The 19979-nt window shown below is 44.0% G+C and overlaps 1 protein-coding gene across 1 annotated transcript in view; it reads right to left on the reverse strand.

Annotated features, from left to right (window-relative positions):
- Window positions 1-15976, reverse strand: part of LOC133423428 (uncharacterized protein PF3D7_1120000-like) — a 25031-nt gene extending 9055 nt beyond the window's left edge. The window contains exon 1 of the mRNA XM_061713601.1: window positions 15964-15976. Coding sequence (XP_061569585.1) covers window positions 15964-15976 — 13 coding nt within the window. The remainder of the gene's footprint in view (window positions 1-15963) is intronic.
- Between the last annotated feature and the right edge of the window lie 4003 nt (window positions 15977-19979).

The following is a 19979-nucleotide window of genomic DNA, read 5'->3' on the forward strand; positions in this document are numbered from 1 at the left end:
GAGAGTTACAATACTTAAACAACAAAAAAAACTTTCCAACAATGAAATGCTGAAAATACAAGGGAATGCTGCCATTTTTTCCAGAACTCCAAGGAAGATTCATACAGCTTCACAAACAAAGAATTATTTTATTATTTTTTTATATATATTTTTCTATATATATTTTTTTATTTTTTATTTTTTATTTTTTGAATTTTTTGAATTTTTTGAAAAAATAAAAAAATAAAGTTTTCTTTCCAGAAACCTAATGGTGGATCCCACTTTTTTACAAACACATATACACATTATTTCCAGAACTCTAAAGGATGTTCCCACAATTTTTACAAACACATATTATAAGTCTCCACATCTTTGCAAACACATTATTTCCAGAACTCTAAGTGAGGTTCCCACATTTCTACAAACACATATTATGTCCAGAACCTGGAGGGAGGTTCACACGATTTTACAAACACACATGAAACTTTTTTCTCCAGAACTTAAAGGGACATTCTCACATTTTTACAAAAGATTTTTTCCAGAACTCTGAGGGAATTTCCACTTCTTTATGAACTTTATTTTTGAAATGGATGGTGAAGAAATGGATCAGAAGAGCCGTGGAGCTGCCCAGTCGTTGGATGAAGGAGGGGATTCTTCGAGGGAACCTCAACAACTAACCATAACCCTAACCCCAACCCTAACCTTAACCCTAAACCCTAATCATTACCTTAACCCCTGACCCCTAACCTTAACCCCTAACCCCAACCCCTAACCCTTGACCTCTAACCCTAACCTTAACCCTTAAACCCTAACCCAGAACCCTTACCCTAACCCCAACCCCTAACCCTAACCCTTGACCTCTAACCCTAACCTTAACCCTTAAACCCTAACCCAGAACCCTTACCCTAACCCTAACCCTAACCCTTAAACTCTAACCCTAACCCTAACCCCTGACCCTAACCCTTATCCCAACCACATCCCAGCCTGGATCTACGAAGACGTTCACGACTCCACCCACCACCCTCCTCCTTCTCTCTTTCCCTCGTACTGCGTGGGAGCGAGAGGGGGCAGGATAACGGCCCGTCAAGGCGGGGGAGAGACCTGCCCCTATAAGGCAACTCTCCCTGGTCCTGTCCCCTCTCAACCAGATGTGAAGCCCTCTCAACCAGATGTGGAGCTTCCTGATCCCCGCCCTGGACCTGATCCCATCCCAACCTGGATCTACGAGGACATTCATGACTCCACCCATCACCTCCTCCTTCTTTTACTCCCTCGCTCTGCGTGGGAGTGTGAGAGGGGCAGGATAACGGCCCGTCAAGGCGGGGAAGAGACCTGCCCCTATAAGGCAACTCTTCCTGGTCCTGACCCCTCTCACCCAAATCTGTAACTGACCTGTTGTCTCTACTACTAATCAAACTTAAACTTGTTCATTGACCTATTGTCTCCACTATTAATCTAACTTTAGGTGGATAGTACGGTCAAGAGAGCTATGACGACGTGCGCCGGCCTGTGCATTACCTTTGGTCCCTGTAAACCACCGAGTCGACGGACGAGGTGGGGGGATCATCGAGAAACCTGAAAAATCTAACCCTAACCCTAACCCTAACCCTAACCCTAACCCTAACCCTAACCCCTAACCCTAACCCTAACCCTAACCCTAACCCTAACCCTTCCCAAAAAAAATTTGTTTATAGGTACATATCGACTCCAAATGTCCTAAAACGTGCTCCTAAACACTTTCTGGGGGAACTTTTTTCACCAAAACACTTAGTCAAATTTCAGGAAATTTTCGCTCCATTCATTTTCAATGCGATACACATTTCCGGTCATAACTTCCGAACGGAAGGTCGTAGAGACTTGGAAACTGCTTCCGTCGAACATAATACGACCACGAGCTTTCCAACGGTACCATCCATTAGCAAATGATCCACTCCTAGCAAAAGTTACAGACCTTTGAACTTGCTTTTCGCTGATTGGACGAGAAGACAAGGTCCCACCCCTTCCTCATTAGTATTACTGGAATCAGGGTACCCGAAAATGGGGGGGTAGCCCAAGTGTAGAGCAAATGATCCACTGTTTAGGGGGTCAAATCAAAGATTCCAAAGTGGCACTCTTGCCTTATCCTAACCCTAACCCTAACCCTAACCCTAACCCTAACCCTAACCCTAACCCTAACCCTAACCCTAACCCTAACCCTAACCCTAACCCTAACCCTAACCCTAACCCTAACCCTAACCCTAACCATATTAGACGATTAGAAAACCCAGTTGAATTCTGGGTAAACCTACGGGGGACCTAATTATCTTAATAACTCTGTAATTACAAATAAAAATATGGACATATGGGGTATTTTCGGACAGCTCTAAATGAGATCTTACTAATTATAGGGTTTTTAGAACATTTTTTTTGAAACCATAACGGAGTAGGACTGTAAGAAATATGACCTCCACTCACAGCCCAGTCTAAAAAACGAGTTTTCACAAATTCTGTAGTCATGCGGTTTATGAGACACAGAATTACTTTGCCATGGGTGAAGAGGACCATTCTTCATCCTTCCTCTTCATCACCCTGCTCCAAAAAAAAGGTGGGGGCTGCCTTGTGATGTCACAGACCCTCCTGTGCTGGAATTCAATGGTAAGTATGCCTTTTTCATGAAAAATTCACCTTGTTTTATAAAAATAATAATAATAATAATACTATTTAAATAAATAATAATAATAATAATAAGAATAATAATAATTATAATAATTAAATTCATAATAATAATAAATATAATAATTATATAATAAGTTTTATAATATATAAAAAAATATATAGCCTTCCTACCGTAATTATAATAACTTTAACTCTGTAATATTACTCATAAAATTAGATTTTAACTTATCTTTATACTAAAATGGACACACCCTGGGAACTGATCATCCCGGCGGGGCCCACCCTGTGGTGAGGGTGTCTAGTGGTAATGGCCGAAACACCCCGTGATCCCGGGGTTCACTACTGATGATGTGTCCTATAAATAGACTTAAAATAGACATAAAATAGACATAAAATAGAATTTAAAATAAGATTGTTAGACAATTAAAGAAACTAACCTCTACAACAACAAACTCTCCACCCTATCTTAGTGGAGAGTTACAATACTTAAACAACAAAAAAAACTTTCCAACAATGAAATGCTGAAAATACAAGGGAATGCTGCCATTTTTTCCAGAACTCCAAGGAAGATTCATACAGCTTCACAAACAAAGAATTATTTTATTATTTTTTTATATATATTTTTCTATATATATTTTTTTATTTTTTATTTTTTATTTTTTGAATTTTTTGAATTTTTTGAAAAAATAAAAAAATAAAGTTTTCTTTCCAGAAACCTAATGGTGGATCCCACTTTTTTACAAACACATATACACATTATTTCCAGAACTCTAAAGGATGTTCCCACAATTTTTACAAACACATATTATAAGTCTCCACATCTTTGCAAACACATTATTTCCAGAACTCTAAGTGAGGTTCCCACATTTCTACAAACACATATTATGTCCAGAACCTGGAGGGAGGTTCACACGATTTTACAAACACACATGAAACTTTTTTCTCCAGAACTTAAAGGGACATTCTCACATTTTTACAAAAGATTTTTTCCAGAACTCTGAGGGAATTTCCACTTCTTTATGAACTTTATTTTTGAAATGGATGGTGAAGAAATGGATCAGAAGAGCCGTGGAGCTGCCCAGTCGTTGGATGAAGGAGGGGATTCTTCGAGGGAACCTCAACAACTAACCATAACCCTAACCCCAACCCTAACCTTAACCCTAAACCCTAATCATTACCTTAACCCCTGACCCCTAACCTTAACCCCTAACCCCAACCCCTAACCCTTGACCTCTAACCCTAACCTTAACCCTTAAACCCTAACCCAGAACCCTTACCCTAACCCCAACCCCTAACCCTAACCCTTGACCTCTAACCCTAACCTTAACCCTTAAACCCTAACCCAGAACCCTTACCCTAACCCTAACCCTAACCCTTAAACTCTAACCCTAACCCTAACCCCTGACCCTAACCCTTATCCCAACCACATCCCAGCCTGGATCTACGAAGACGTTCACGACTCCACCCACCACCCTCCTCCTTCTCTCTTTCCCTCGTACTGCGTGGGAGCGAGAGGGGGCAGGATAACGGCCCGTCAAGGCGGGGGAGAGACCTGCCCCTATAAGGCAACTCTCCCTGGTCCTGTCCCCTCTCAACCAGATGTGAAGCCCTCTCAACCAGATGTGGAGCTTCCTGATCCCCGCCCTGGACCTGATCCCATCCCAACCTGGATCTACGAGGACATTCATGACTCCACCCATCACCTCCTCCTTCTTTTACTCCCTCGCTCTGCGTGGGAGTGTGAGAGGGGCAGGATAACGGCCCGTCAAGGCGGGGAAGAGACCTGCCCCTATAAGGCAACTCTTCCTGGTCCTGACCCCTCTCACCCAAATCTGTAACTGACCTGTTGTCTCTACTACTAATCAAACTTAAACTTGTTCATTGACCTATTGTCTCCACTATTAATCTAACTTTAGGTGGATAGTACGGTCAAGAGAGCTATGACGACGTGCGCCGGCCTGTGCATTACCTTTGGTCCCTGTAAACCACCGAGTCGACGGACGAGGTGGGGGGATCATCGAGAAACCTGAAAAATCTAACCCTAACCCTAACCCTAACCCTAACCCTAACCCTAACCCTAACCCCTAACCCTAACCCTAACCCTAACCCTAACCCTAACCCTTCCCAAAAAAAATTTGTTTATAGGTACATATCGACTCCAAATGTCCTAAAACGTGCTCCTAAACACTTTCTGGGGGAACTTTTTTCACCAAAACACTTAGTCAAATTTCAGGAAATTTTCGCTCCATTCATTTTCAATGCGATACACATTTCCGGTCATAACTTCCGAACGGAAGGTCGTAGAGACTTGGAAACTGCTTCCGTCGAACATAATACGACCACGAGCTTTCCAACGGTACCATCCATTAGCAAATGATCCACTCCTAGCAAAAGTTACAGACCTTTGAACTTGCTTTTCGCTGATTGGACGAGAAGACAAGGTCCCACCCCTTCCTCATTAGTATTACTGGAATCAGGGTACCCGAAAATGGGGGGGTAGCCCAAGTGTAGAGCAAATGATCCACTGTTTAGGGGGTCAAATCAAAGATTCCAAAGTGGCACTCTTGCCTTATCCTAACCCTAACCCTAACCCTAACCCTAACCCTAACCCTAACCCTAACCACCGAGTCGACGGACGAGGTGGGGGGATCATCGAGAAACCTGAAAAATCTAACCCTAACCCTAACCCTAACCCTAACCCAGTGAAAATCTTAGAAAATTTACAAGTATTTTTCCCAAAAGAAGTTTGTTTAATATAGGTACCTATCGACTCCAAATGGCCTGAAACGTGCTCCTAACTACTTTCTGGGTGAACCTTTTTCACCAAAACACTTAGTCAAATTTCAGGAAATTTTCGTCAAATTTCACAATTATTTTTCCCAAAAAAAACTTTGTTTATAGGTACGTATCGACTCCAAATGGCCTAAAACGTGCTCCTAAACACTTTCTGGGTGAACCTTTTTCACCAAAACACTTAGTCAAATTTCAGGAAATTTTCGCTCCATTCATTTTCAATGCGATACACATTTCCGGTCATAACTTCCGAACCGAAGGTCGTAGAGACTTGGAAACTGCTTCCGTCGAACATAATACGACCACGAGCTTTCCAACGGTACCATCCATGAGCAAATGATCCACTCCTAGCAAAAGTTACAGACCTTTGAACTTGCTTTTCGCTGATTGGACGAGAAGACAAGGTCCCACCCCTTCCTCATTAGTATTCCTGGAATCAGGGTACATGAAAATGGGGGGGTAGCCGAAGTGTCAAGCAAATGATCCACTGTTTAGGGGGTCAAATCAAAGATTCCAAAGTGGCACTCAGCCCCTATCCTAACCCTAACCCTAACCCTAACCCTAACCCTAACCCTAACCCTAACCCTAACCCCTAACCCCTAACCCTAACCCTAACCCTAACCCTAACCCTAACCCTTCCCAAAAAAAATTTGTTTATAGGTACATATCGACTCCAAATGTCCTAAAACGTGCTCCTAAACACTTTCTGGGGGAACTTTTTTCACCAAAACACTTAGTCAAATTTCAGGAAATTTTCGCTCCATTCATTTTCAATGCGATACACATTTCCGGTCATAACTTCCGAACGGAAGGTCGTAGAGACTTGGAAACTGCTTCCGTCGAACATAATACGACCACGAGCTTTCCAACGGTACCATCCATTAGCAAATGATCCACTCCTAGCAAAAGTTACAGACCTTTGAACTTGCTTTTCGCTGATTGGACGAGAAGACAAGGTCCCACCCCTTCCTCATTAGTATTACTGGAATCAGGGTACCCGAAAATGGGGGGGTAGCCCAAGTGTAGAGCAAATGATCCACTGTTTAGGGGGTCAAATCAAAGATTCCAAAGTGGCACTCTTGCCTTATCCTAACCCTAACCCTAACCCTAACCCTAACCCTAACCCTAACCCTAACCACCGAGTCGACGGACGAGGTGGGGGGATCATCGAGAAACCTGAAAAATCTAACCCTAACCCTAACCCTAACCCTAACCCAGTGAAAATCTTAGAAAATTTACAAGTATTTTTCCCAAAAGAAGTTTGTTTAATATAGGTACCTATCGACTCCAAATGGCCTGAAACGTGCTCCTAACTACTTTCTGGGTGAACCTTTTTCACCAAAACACTTAGTCAAATTTCAGGAAATTTTCGTCAAATTTCACAATTATTTTTCCCAAAAAAAACTTTGTTTATAGGTACGTATCGACTCCAAATGGCCTAAAACGTGCTCCTAAACACTTTCTGGGTGAACCTTTTTCACCAAAACACTTAGTCAAATTTCAGGAAATTTTCGCTCCATTCATTTTCAATGCGATACACATTTCCGGTCATAACTTCCGAACCGAAGGTCGTAGAGACTTGGAAACTGCTTCCGTCGAACATAATACGACCACGAGCTTTCCAACGGTACCATCCATGAGCAAATGATCCACTCCTAGCAAAAGTTACAGACCTTTGAACTTGCTTTTCGCTGATTGGACGAGAAGACAAGGTCCCACCCCTTCCTCATTAGTATTCCTGGAATCAGGGTACATGAAAATGGGGGGGTAGCCGAAGTGTCAAGCAAATGATCCACTGTTTAGGGGGTCAAATCAAAGATTCCAAAGTGGCACTCAGCCCCTATCCTAACCCTAACCCTAACCCTAACCCTAACCCTAACCCTAACCCTAACCCTAACCCTGACCCTACACCTAACCCTAACCGTCACTGGACTCTAGGCCTAACCCTGACCTTACCTTGATCTCATTTCTTAACCCTAACCTCGCCCTTAACCCTGACCTTAACCCCGCCCACCCTATGCCTGTATGTGTGCGTGTGTATGGGGGGATATAGAGGGTGATTTTTACATGGAACGGGTTCAAATTGGGTTAATATGTTAATTATAAATACAAAACATTGGATCAAAGGATAAGATAAATTTTACGGGGTTTATTAAATTCATTGTTGGCATAAATTTAAGGACATTTCATTAAAATACATATACAACACACTTACTTACGTGTAAACACTTACCGTACTCACTGGATACGATGGAAAAATAAAAATACAAATTTTACCGGGATTATTAAATTCATCGTTGGCATAAAATGAAGGAAATTTAATTAAAATACATATGTTACACACTCACTCACCTTTAACACACGGGCCGTACTCACCGGAAACAAGGTAAAAATAATACATCACAAAAAAACATTTTTCACAGGGAGAATTAACTTAATTTTGCTGCCCGTACTTACCGGAAACAGAAAAAATAAGAAAAACAATTTACCGGGACTATTAAATTCATCGTTGGCGTAATATTATAGAAATTTAATTAAAATATATATGTAATACACTCATTTACCTTTAACAAATTGACCGTACTCACCGGAGACGATGTAAAAATAATAAAAACAATTTTCGCAGGGACAATTAAATTAATTTGGCTGACCGTACTTACCGGAAATAGGAAAAATTAAGAAAATCAATTTCCACAGGGATCATTTCCTTCATTTTACTGGCCGTACTCACCGGACACACAGAAAAAATTAACAAAAGCAGTTCTCACAGTGATTATTGACTTTAATTTACTGCCCGGATTCACCGGAAGTGATAATAAAATGAAAAAAATCATTTTCACAAGGATCATTTACATTTCACTGCTTGTACTCACTGGAAACGATGAAAACAATATAAAATAAACAATTTTTACAGGGTTTGTTAATTTTATTTGGCATAAAAAGGGTTAAAATTGGGAAATCCCCCTCCGTGAAGGGAGGGGCGAGCAGTTTGGGAAATCCCCCTCCGGTAAGGGAGGGGGAGTAGCATGGGAGAGAATAAAAAGGGCTGAGCCGAACACTGGAGCCGCATTCAACTCCAGCTTCTCCAGTTGATCTGATACTGACGGAGCTTTGCAGAGCCACTTTTGCTAGCAAGCTTATAGTTATTTGGTGTGCTTGGCCTGAAGAAGAGCCTGCTTGGCTCGAAACGTCGCCTTTTCTTTTTTAGCACACCCTTCCTTTGTTGATTGTTTAGAAAATATTTTATTTTTGTTATTTGATCAAAAAAAACTTTTTTTCTTTATTATAAAATCCACTCGTGATAGTGATACATTTTATTTCATTTATTTGATTTTTGAAAAAAACCCTTTTTTTCTTTATTTTTACAATTCACTGAATGTAAAAATACATTTTATTTCATTGTTTGATCATAAAAACCTCTTTTCTGGGTTTTTATCTATTTAATTTGTTGATTTACAAACAGACAACATAAGAACCTTTTTTCTGAGTTTGTTGTTTCTGAGTTTGTTGTTTATTTAATTTGTTGATTTACAAACAAGACAACATAAGAACCTTTTTTTGAGTTTGTTGTTTCTGAGTTTGTTGTTTATTTAATTTGTTGATTTACAAACAGACAACATAAGAAACTTTTTTTGAGTTTGTTGTTTCTGAGTTTGTTGTTTATTTAATTTGTTGATTTACAAACAGACAACATAAAAACCTTTTTTCTGAGTTTGTTGTTTATTTGATTTGTTGGTTTACAAACAAATACAAGTTGTTTTCAAGCTTAATAATGGAGGATGGGTGGCACGAGGTACGCTACGGCAGACGCCGTCAGCGTGACCGTGCGCCTCCGGGGGACTCGGGTTACGGAAGGGCAGGGGGGATGGCCCGTGCACGCCCCTTCTCCGGCCGGAGAGGGGATCAGTCCCCTAACCCTAACCCTAACCCTAACCCTAACCCTAACCCTAACCCAGTGCATTTCCGGCTCTCCTCCGGGTGAGCCGGTTCAGTTCCCCTCACCTTACCCGCCCGTGCCTCCGGCCTGTTTCCCACCGGACCCCAAACCTGACCCCAACCTGACCCCAACCTGACCCCCCCACCCCAACCCCAAAATCCTAACCTTAACCAGGGTAATTTTGTGAATGTATGAAAAGTTAAAGGGGGTGCCATGTCAAAATTATTTTTTACCAGGAAGTCAAAAATACCCTGATGCCAGGAAATTACCTGAGGTACTTTTTCCAGGATGATAAAAATACCCTGATGCCAGGAAACACCTGAAGAAGGCACACTTTTGCCGAAACGTCGTGTTAACACAGCCAAAAAATTAAGGGACACAGAAAGACAAGTTTAATCCAATTTGCAAGAATGGAGGGAAAGATGAAAGGACAAAATTCCTATAAAAGGGGAGGGGTTTAGTGGGTAAATTTGGCCGGAAGGCCAGTGCATTTCCGGCTCTCCTCCGGGTGAGCCGGTTCAGTTCCCCTCACCTTACCCGCCCGTGCCTCCGGCCTGTTTCCCACCGGACCCCAAACCTGACCCCAACCTGACCCCAACCTGACCCCCCCACCCCAACCCCAAAATCCTAACCTTAACCAGGGTAATTTTGTGAATGTATGAAAAGTTAAAGGGGGTGCCATGTCAAAATTATTTTTTACCAGGAAGTCAAAAATACCCTGATGCCAGGAAATTACCTGAGGTACTTTTTCCAGGATGATAAAAATACCCTGATGCCAGGAAACACCTGAAGAAGGCACACTTTTGCCGAAACGTCGTGTTAACACAGCCAAAAAATTAAGGGACACAGAAAGACAAGTTTAATCCAATTTGCAAGAATGGAGGGAAAGATGAAAGGACAAAATTCCTATAAAAGGGGAGGGGTTTAGTGGGTAAATTTGGCCGGAAGGCCAGTGCATTTCCGGCTCTCCTCCGGGTGAGCCGGTTCAGTTCCCCTCACCTTACCCGCCCGTGCCTCCGGCCTGTTTCCCACCGGACCCCAAACCTGACCCCAACCTGACCCCAACCTGACCCCCCCACCCCAACCCCAAAATCCTAACCTTAACCAGGGTAATTTTGTGAATGTATGAAAAGTTAAAGGGGGTGCCATGTCAAAATTATTTTTTACCAGGAAGTCAAAAATACCCTGATGCCAGGAAATTACCTGAGGTACTTTTTCCAGGATGATAAAAATACCCTGATGCCAGGAAACACCTGAAGAAGGCACACTTTTGCCGAAACGTCGTGTTAACACAGCCAAAAAATTAAGGGACACAGAAAGACAAGTTTAATCCAATTTGCAAGAATGGAGGGAAAGATGAAAGGACAAAATTCCTATAAAAGGGGAGGGGTTTAGTGGGTAAATTTGGCCGGAAGGCCAGTGCATTTCCGGCTCTCCTCCGGGTGAGCCGGTTCAGTTCCCCTCACCTTACCCGCCCGTGCCTCCGGCCTGTTTCCCACCGGACCCCAAACCTGACCCCAACCTGACCCCAACCTGACCCCCCCACCCCAACCCCAAAATCCTAACCTTAACCAGGGTAATTTTGTGAATGTATGAAAAGTTAAAGGGGGTGCCATGTCAAAATTATTTTTTACCAGGAAGTCAAAAATACCCTGATGCCAGGAAATTACCTGAGGTACTTTTTCCAGGATGATAAAAATACCCTGATGCCAGGAAACACCTGAAGAAGGCACACTTTTGCCGAAACGTCGTGTTAACACAGCCAAAAAATTAAGGGACACAGAAAGACAAGTTTAATCCAATTTGCAAGAATGGAGGGAAAGATGAAAGGACAAAATTCCTATAAAAGGGGAGGGGTTTAGTGGGTAAATTTGGCCGGAAGGCCAGTGCATTTCCGGCTCTCCTCCGGGTGAGCCGGTTCAGTTCCCCTCACCTTACCCGCCCGTGCCTCCGGCCTGTTTCCCACCGGACCCCAAACCTGACCCCAACCTGACCCCAACCTGACCCCCCCACCCCAACCCCAAAATCCTAACCTTAACCAGGGTAATTTTGTGAATGTATGAAAAGTTAAAGGGGGTGCCATGTCAAAATTATTTTTTACCAGGAAGTCAAAAATACCCTGATGCCAGGAAATTACCTGAGGTACTTTTTCCAGGATGATAAAAATACCCTGATGCCAGGAAACACCTGAAGAAGGCACACTTTTGCCGAAACGTCGTGTTAACACAGCCAAAAATTAAGGGACACAGAAAGACAAGTTTAATCCAATTTGCAAGAATGGAGGGAAAGATGAAAGGACAAAATTCCTATAAAAGGGGAGGGGTTTAGTGGGTAAATTTGGCCGGAAGGCCAGTGCATTTCCGGCTCTCCTCCGGGTGAGCCGGTTCAGTTCCCCTCACCTTACCCGCCCGTGCCTCCGGCCTGTTTCCCACCGGACCCCAAACCTGACCCCAACCTGACCCCAACCTGACCCCCCCACCCCAACCCCAAAATCCTAACCTTAACCAGGGTAATTTTGTGAATGTATGAAAAGTTAAAGGGGGTGCCATGTCAAAATTATTTTTTACCAGGAAGTCAAAAATACCCTGATGCCAGGAAATTACCTGAGGTACTTTTTCCAGGATGATAAAAATACCCTGATGCCAGGAAACACCTGAAGAAGGCACACTTTTGCCGAAACGTCGTGTTAACACAGCCAAAAAATTAAGGGACACAGAAAGACAAGTTTAATCCAATTTGCAAGAATGGAGGGAAAGATGAAAGGACAAAATTCCTATAAAAGGGGAGGGGTTTAGTGGGTAAATTTGGCCGGAAGGCCAGTGCATTTCCGGCTCTCCTCCGGGTGAGCCGGTTCAGTTCCCCTCACCTTACCCGCCCGTGCCTCCGGCCTGTTTCCCACCGGACCCCAAACCTGACCCCAACCTGACCCCAACCTGACCCCCCCACCCCAACCCCAAAATCCTAACCTTAACCAGGGTAATTTTGTGAATGTATGAAAAGTTAAAGGGGGTGCCATGTCAAAATTATTTTTTACCAGGAAGTCAAAAATACCCTGATGCCAGGAAATTACCTGAGGTACTTTTTCCAGGATGATAAAAATACCCTGATGCCAGGAAACACCTGAAGAAGGCACACTTTTGCCGAAACGTCGTGTTAACACAGCCAAAAAATTAAGGGACACAGAAAGACAAGTTTAATCCAATTTGCAAGAATGGAGGGAAAGATGAAAGGACAAAATTCCTATAAAAGGGGAGGGGTTTAGTGGGTAAATTTGGCCGGAAGGCCAGTGCATTTCCGGCTCTCCTCCGGGTGAGCCGGTTCAGTTCCCCTCACCTTACCCGCCCGTGCCTCCGGCCTGTTTCCCACCGGACCCCAAACCTGACCCCAACCTGACCCCAACCTGACCCCCCCACCCCAACCCCAAAATCCTAACCTTAACCAGGGTAATTTTGTGAATGTATGAAAAGTTAAAGGGGGTGCCATGTCAAAATTATTTTTTACCAGGAAGTCAAAAATACCCTGATGCCAGGAAATTACCTGAGGTACTTTTTCCAGGATGATAAAAATACCCTGATGCCAGGAAACACCTGAAGAAGGCACACTTTTGCCGAAACGTCGTGTTAACACAGCCAAAAAATTAAGGGACACAGAAAGACAAGTTTAATCCAATTTGCAAGAATGGAGGGAAAGATGAAAGGACAAAATTCCTATAAAAGGGGAGGGGTTTAGTGGGTAAATTTGGCCGGAAGGCCAGTGCATTTCCGGCTCTCCTCCGGGTGAGCCGGTTCAGTTCCCCTCACCTTACCCGCCCGTGCCTCCGGCCTGTTTCCCACCGGACCCCAAACCTGACCCCAACCTGACCCCAACCTGACCCCCCCACCCCAACCCCAAAATCCTAACCTTAACCAGGGTAATTTTGTGAATGTATGAAAAGTTAAAGGGGGTGCCATGTCAAAATTATTTTTTACCAGGAAGTCAAAAATACCCTGATGCCAGGAAATTACCTGAGGTACTTTTTCCAGGATGATAAAAATACCCTGATGCCAGGAAACACCTGAAGAAGGCACACTTTTGCCGAAACGTCGTGTTAACACAGCCAAAAAATTAAGGGACACAGAAAGACAAGTTTAATCCAATTTGCAAGAATGGAGGGAAAGATGAAAGGACAAAATTCCTATAAAAGGGGAGGGGTTTAGTGGGTAAATTTGGCCGGAAGGCCAGTGCATTTCCGGCTCTCCTCCGGGTGAGCCGGTTCAGTTCCCCTCACCTTACCCGCCCGTGCCTCCGGCCTGTTTCCCACCGGACCCCAAACCTGACCCCAACCTGACCCCAACCTGACCCCCCCACCCCAACCCCAAAATCCTAACCTTAACCAGGGTAATTTTGTGAATGTATGAAAAGTTAAAGGGGGTGCCATGTCAAAATTATTTTTTACCAGGAAGTCAAAAATACCCTGATGCCAGGAAATTACCTGAGGTACTTTTTCCAGGATGATAAAAATACCCTGATGCCAGGAAACACCTGAAGAAGGCACACTTTTGCCGAAACGTCGTGTTAACACAGCCAAAAAATTAAGGGACACAGAAAGACAAGTTTAATCCAATTTGCAAGAATGGAGGGAAAGATGAAAGGACAAAATTCCTATAAAAGGGGAGGGGTTTAGTGGGTAAATTTGGCCGGAAGGCCAGTGCATTTCCGGCTCTCCTCCGGGTGAGCCGGTTCAGTTCCCCTCACCTAACCCTAACCCTAACCCTAACCCTAACCCTAACCCTAACCCTAACCCTAAACCCTAACCCTAACCCTAACCCTAACCCTAACCCTAACCCCTAACCCTAACCCTAACCCTAACCCTAACCCTAACCCTAACCCAAAGATTCCAAAGTGGCACTCTTGCCTTATCCTAACCCTAACCCTAACCCTAACCCTAACCCTAACCCCTAACCCCTAACCCTAACCCTAACCCTAACCCTAACCTAACCTAACCCTAACCCTAACCCTAACCCTAAACCCCCCCCCCCCCCCCCCTTCTTCTCCCCTTCCAAAACTCACAACTGTCCTCTCATATTGCACCCACTAGCCACAGACGAAGACACCGGATCCTCCACAATCCGACTGCACGCATAAGGGGTACCCAGTGACCTTGATACACCATACAGCACATCTCACATCAAAACTCTGAAACTATTCAGAGGTCTCGCACCATACGCTACTGATAAAAGTACTTTAGTGCATACGGATCTCAACTGGATGTACGATGTGAGAGTGCAACACTACCTTCTGCGAACTCTGGTAACGCCTACGAGCGTTAGGAGGCAGTAGCGTATTGGTTTCCCGCAGGGAGCCGTTGAACACAAACCCTGACCCTAACCCTAACCCTAAAACCTAACCCTCACCCTAACCCTGGCCCCAACCCCAACCCTAAACTTAAACCTAACCCAAACCATAACCCTAACCCTAACCCAAAATCCTAACCTTAACCCTAACCCAAATCCTAATTTCAACCTTAACCTTAAAGCAAAACCCTAAACTTAAACTAAACCCTAACCTTAACCCTAATCTTAAGCTACACAAACAAATTCTAACCCGAACCCCAAATCCTAAAAACCGCTCCAAAAAAAACCCCCCTCACCTCTCCTCTCTGAACTATCAACCCACCAACCAAACCCCCCCCCCCCCTTCTTCTCCCCTTCCAAAACTCACAACTGTCCTCTCATATTGCACCCACTAGCCACAGACGAAGACACCGGATCATCCACAATCCGACTGCACGCATAAGGGGTACCCAGTGACCTTGATACACCATACAGCACATCTCACATCAAAACTCTGAAACTATTCAGAGGTCTCGCACCATACGCTACTGACAAAAGTACTTTAGTGCATATGGATCTCAACTGGATGTACGATGTGAGAGTGCAACACTACCTTCTGCGAACTCTGGTAACGCCTACGAGCGTTAGGAGGCAGTAGCGTATTGGTTTCCCGCAGGGAGCCGTTGAACACAAACCCTAACCCTAACCCTAACCCCTAACCCTAACCCTAACCCCTAACCCTAACCCTAACCCTAACCCTAACCCTAGCCTCTTTCTTCAAAGACGATGCCAAGAACCCAAACCAACGCAAACCCTTCCAACCCCCCTCAACCTGGGAACCACCAGCCCCCAAAATAGATACAACAACACTGGAACTGATCTCCAACAACACCACCACACTTAAGAACCACCGCCACGTGGAGGAAGAACCAAACATCACCAAACAAGAGAAACAAGCCCTCCACGAACTCAAAAATAACAAAAACATAACCATCAAACCTGCGGACAAAGGATCAGCCAAAGTCATCATGGACCAACAGGACTATATACATGAAGCACTTAGACAACTAAACGACACACATTACCAACCCCTCCCAGAACCAATATACCCAGAAACCAAAATAAAAATATACCAAATCCTAAAGAAATTACAAAACAAAAAAACACTCGACCAGAAACAAATAATCTATCTACAGGGACCGAACCCACCAAGACCCAGATTTTTCTACCTTTTACCAAAAATACACAAGGACAGAGATACCTGGACAATACCCCACCGGATCCCACCTGGCCGCCCCATAGTCTCTGACTGCAGCAGTGAATCCTACGGCTCAGCGGAACTGATCGAGGAATATTTGGGACCTTTATCAACCAAACACGAAAGCTACATCAAAAACACAGAGGACTTCCTACACAAGGTCAGAGAACAACAAGTACGACCCAACAGTTACCTCTTCACCATGGACGTAGAAAGCCTCTACACCAACATCGTAACAGAAAAAGGAATGGAATCCGTCCGGAACTGCCTTCGAAAATACCCGGACCCGGACAGACCAGACGACGAAATCATGGAACTACTCCAGATCAACTTGGAAAGAAACGACTTCCAATTCAACGACCAATGGTTCTTACAAATCAAAGGAACAGCCATGGGAAAAAGATTCTCCCCATCATACGCAAACATATACATGGCCCAGTGGGAACAAGAAGCGTTCCAAAAATGTCCAAAACACCCACAAGCCTTCTACAGATATCTGGACGACATTTGGGGTATCTGGAACCACACACAGGAGGACTTCTCCCAATTTGTACACATATTAAACCAAAATCACCCCTCCATCAAAATCAAACCCACTCTGAACCTGAAGGAAGTTGACTTCCTGGACACCACCACATTCAAAGGCCCTGCTTTTAAGGAAACAGGTAAGTTAGACACCAGATTATACAGGAAACCCACCGACACCTACGCCTTACTACACCGCTCAAGCTCGCACCCAAAACACACATTTGACGGCCTAGTCAAATCGCAGATCCTGAGAATCAACAGAACCTCCTCACAACCAACGGATGCCCAAAAGGAAATCCAAAACCTCTTCCGAGCCTTAACCAACAGAGGATACTCCAGAACTAACCTCAGGAAAACAATGAAAAACATCCCAAAAACCAGAACACCCACCCCCCACAAAAAAATCATTCCTCTAATCACAACATACACCGGCAACAATTTGAAATTACACAAGAAACTTAAACAGAACCTAACCAACGCCCACAGCACACAATCCAACATGATGGAAATCCGAATCATCTCTGCCTTCCGAAAAAAACCCAACCTCAAGGACCTTCTAACCAGATCCAAATTCACCTCCAACACCAAAACAGACGAGGCAACAACCAGGAAAATCATCTTGAACACCACCAACCGGAAAAGATATGCAGTTGTAACCCCCAAAACGAGGAAAACCCAAAACATAGTGTATCTCATCAAATGCAAACACTGCCAAAAGCAATACGTGGGAGAATCCAAAAACACACTCCAAACCAGAATGTATGCCCACAAACACAACATCAGGAAAAATAGGAAATCAGACACCCACCTCGTACAACACTTCAGAAAACACAAACTTCCGAACCTCAAGGCCACAATTATCCAACACGACCCCAACTGGACTACACAGGAAAGGAGGAAACACGAATGGAAATGGATCAGAACACTCGGAACTCTCCACCCAAAAGGACTTAATGGCAAAATCCATAAGCAGCCACTCGGAAACCCAACCTGCCCATAACCTAAAGTATAACTTTCCCGAACAACGAAAAAAAGACCTAACCCAGAACCCCAACCCTAATCCTCAAGGGACCATAATCACCAACTTAACCCAGGTTCCACCTAAACCCAACCCTAAACCTTACCTTACCTTAACCCTAAACCTAACCCTAACCCCAACCTTACCATAACCCTTACATTAACCCTAAACTTAACCCCAGCCCTTACCTTAACCCGAAAACTAACCCAAAGCCTTAACCTAAACCTAACCCTGACCCTAACCCTAACCCTAACCCTGGCCCTAAACCTAACCCTAACCCTGGCCCTAAACCTAACCCTAACCATAACCCTAACCCTAACCCTGACCCTAACCCGAAAACCTAAACCTAACCCTAACCCTGGCCCCAACCCTAACCCTAACCCTAAACCTGAACCTAACCCAAAATTCTAACCTTAACCCTAACCCAAATCCTAATTCCAACCTCAACCTTAAAACCAAACCCTAAACTTAAACTAAACCCTAACCTTAACCCTAATCTTAAAACTACACAAACAAATTCTAACCCGAACCCCAAATCCAAAAAACCGCTCTAAAAAACCCCCCTCACCTCTCCTCTCTGAACTATCAACCCAACCCCCCCTTCCTCTCCCCTTCCAAAACTCACAACTGTCCTCTCACAATGCACCCACTAGCCACTACGAAGACACCGGATCCTCCGCAATCCGACTGCACACATAAGGGGTACCCAGTGACCTTGATACACCATACAGCACATCTCACATCAAAACTCTGAAACTATTCAGAGGTCCCGCACCATACGCTACTGACAAAAGTACTTTAGTGCATACGGATCTCAACTGGATGTACGATGTGAGAGTGCAACACTACCTTCTGCGAACTCTGGTAACGCCTACGAGCGTTAGGAGGCAGTAGCGTATTGGTTTCCCGCAGGGAGCCGTTGAACACAAACCCTAACCCTAACCCTAACCCCTAACCCTAACCCTAACCCTAACCCTAACCCTAGTTTTAAAGGTGGAGGTGGTGTCAGCCTCCTTAACCCAGATTGGAAGTTGGTTCCATAGTAATGGTGCCTGATAGCAGAACGCCCGTCCTCCAAGTCTACATTTAGATACTCTAGGAACTACGAGTGAACCAGGAACATAAGGCACTATCAAATCTTGTAAATAGTGCGGAGCTGAGCCGTTTTGGGCTTTATATGCAAGTAATACAATTTTAAATTGGATTAAGAATTTTACAGTAGCCAATGGAGCGACGCTAACACCGGAGAGACGTGGTCTCTCCTGCTAATTCCTGTCAGCACTCGTGCTGCTGCATTCTGGATCAGCTGGAGCCTATTCAGCAAATTACTTGGACATCCTGCTAACAACACATTACAGTAATCTAGTCTAGAAGATACAAACGCATGAACTAGTTTTTCTGCATCACTCTGCGAGAGGATTTTCCTAATTTTTGCAATATTACGGAGATGGAAAAAGGCTATTTTAGAAACCTGATTAACATATGGTTTAAACGACAAATCCTGATGGAAAATAACACCAAGGTTTCTCACAGTTGCACTGGAAGCCATCACAACACCATCTAGTCCCTTCCTAAGATGCTCTGGACCAAGAATGATAACCTCTGTTTTATCTGAATTTAGAAGCAAGACATTTCTGGACATCCAGTCCTTGATGTCCCTAAGACATGCCTGAAGTTTAACTAACGGTTCTGTTTCATCTGGCTTCATAGACAAATAGAGCTGCGTATCATCAGCATAGCAATGAAAGTGTATGCCGTGATTCTGGATTATACTTCCCAACGGCTGCATGTATAAACTGAACAAGATTGGCCCTAGCACTGAACCCTGCGGAACACCATAACAGACCCTCGACTGTTCTGAAGAAACCTCATGTACATGAACAAACTGGAACCTGTCAGATAGATATGATTTAAACCAACGTAGAGCTGTCCCTTTAATCCCAACAACATGCTCTAACCTGTGCAGTAAAATGCTGATCTACAGTGTCAAAAGCAACACTGAGGTCCAGTAGAACCAGTATGGACACTAATCCCTTATCTGAGGTCCAGCAGAACCAGTATGGACACTAATCCCTCATCTGAGGTCCAGTAGAACCAGTATGAGGTCCAGTAGAACCAGTATGGAAACTAGTCCCTTATCTGAGGTCCAGTAGAACCAGTATGGAAACTAGTCCCTTATCTGAGGTCCAGTAGAACCAGTATGGACACTAATCCCTCATCTGAGGTCCAGTAGAACCAGTATGGACACTAATCCCTTATCTGAGGTCCAGTAGAACCAGTATGGACACTAATCCCTTATCTGAGGTCCAGTAGAACCAGTATGGACACTAATCCCTTATCTGAGGTCCAGTAGAACCAGTATGGACACTAATCCCTTATCTGAGGTCCAGTAGAACCAGTATGGAAACTAGTCCCTTATCTGAGGTCCAGTAGAACCAGTATGGACACTAATCCCTCATCTGAGGTCCAGTAGAACCAGTATGGACACTAATCCCTTAT

This window comes from Cololabis saira, chromosome 22, assembly GCF_033807715.1.
Source record: "Cololabis saira isolate AMF1-May2022 chromosome 22, fColSai1.1, whole genome shotgun sequence".
NCBI lineage: Eukaryota > Metazoa > Chordata > Actinopteri > Beloniformes > Belonidae > Cololabis > Cololabis saira.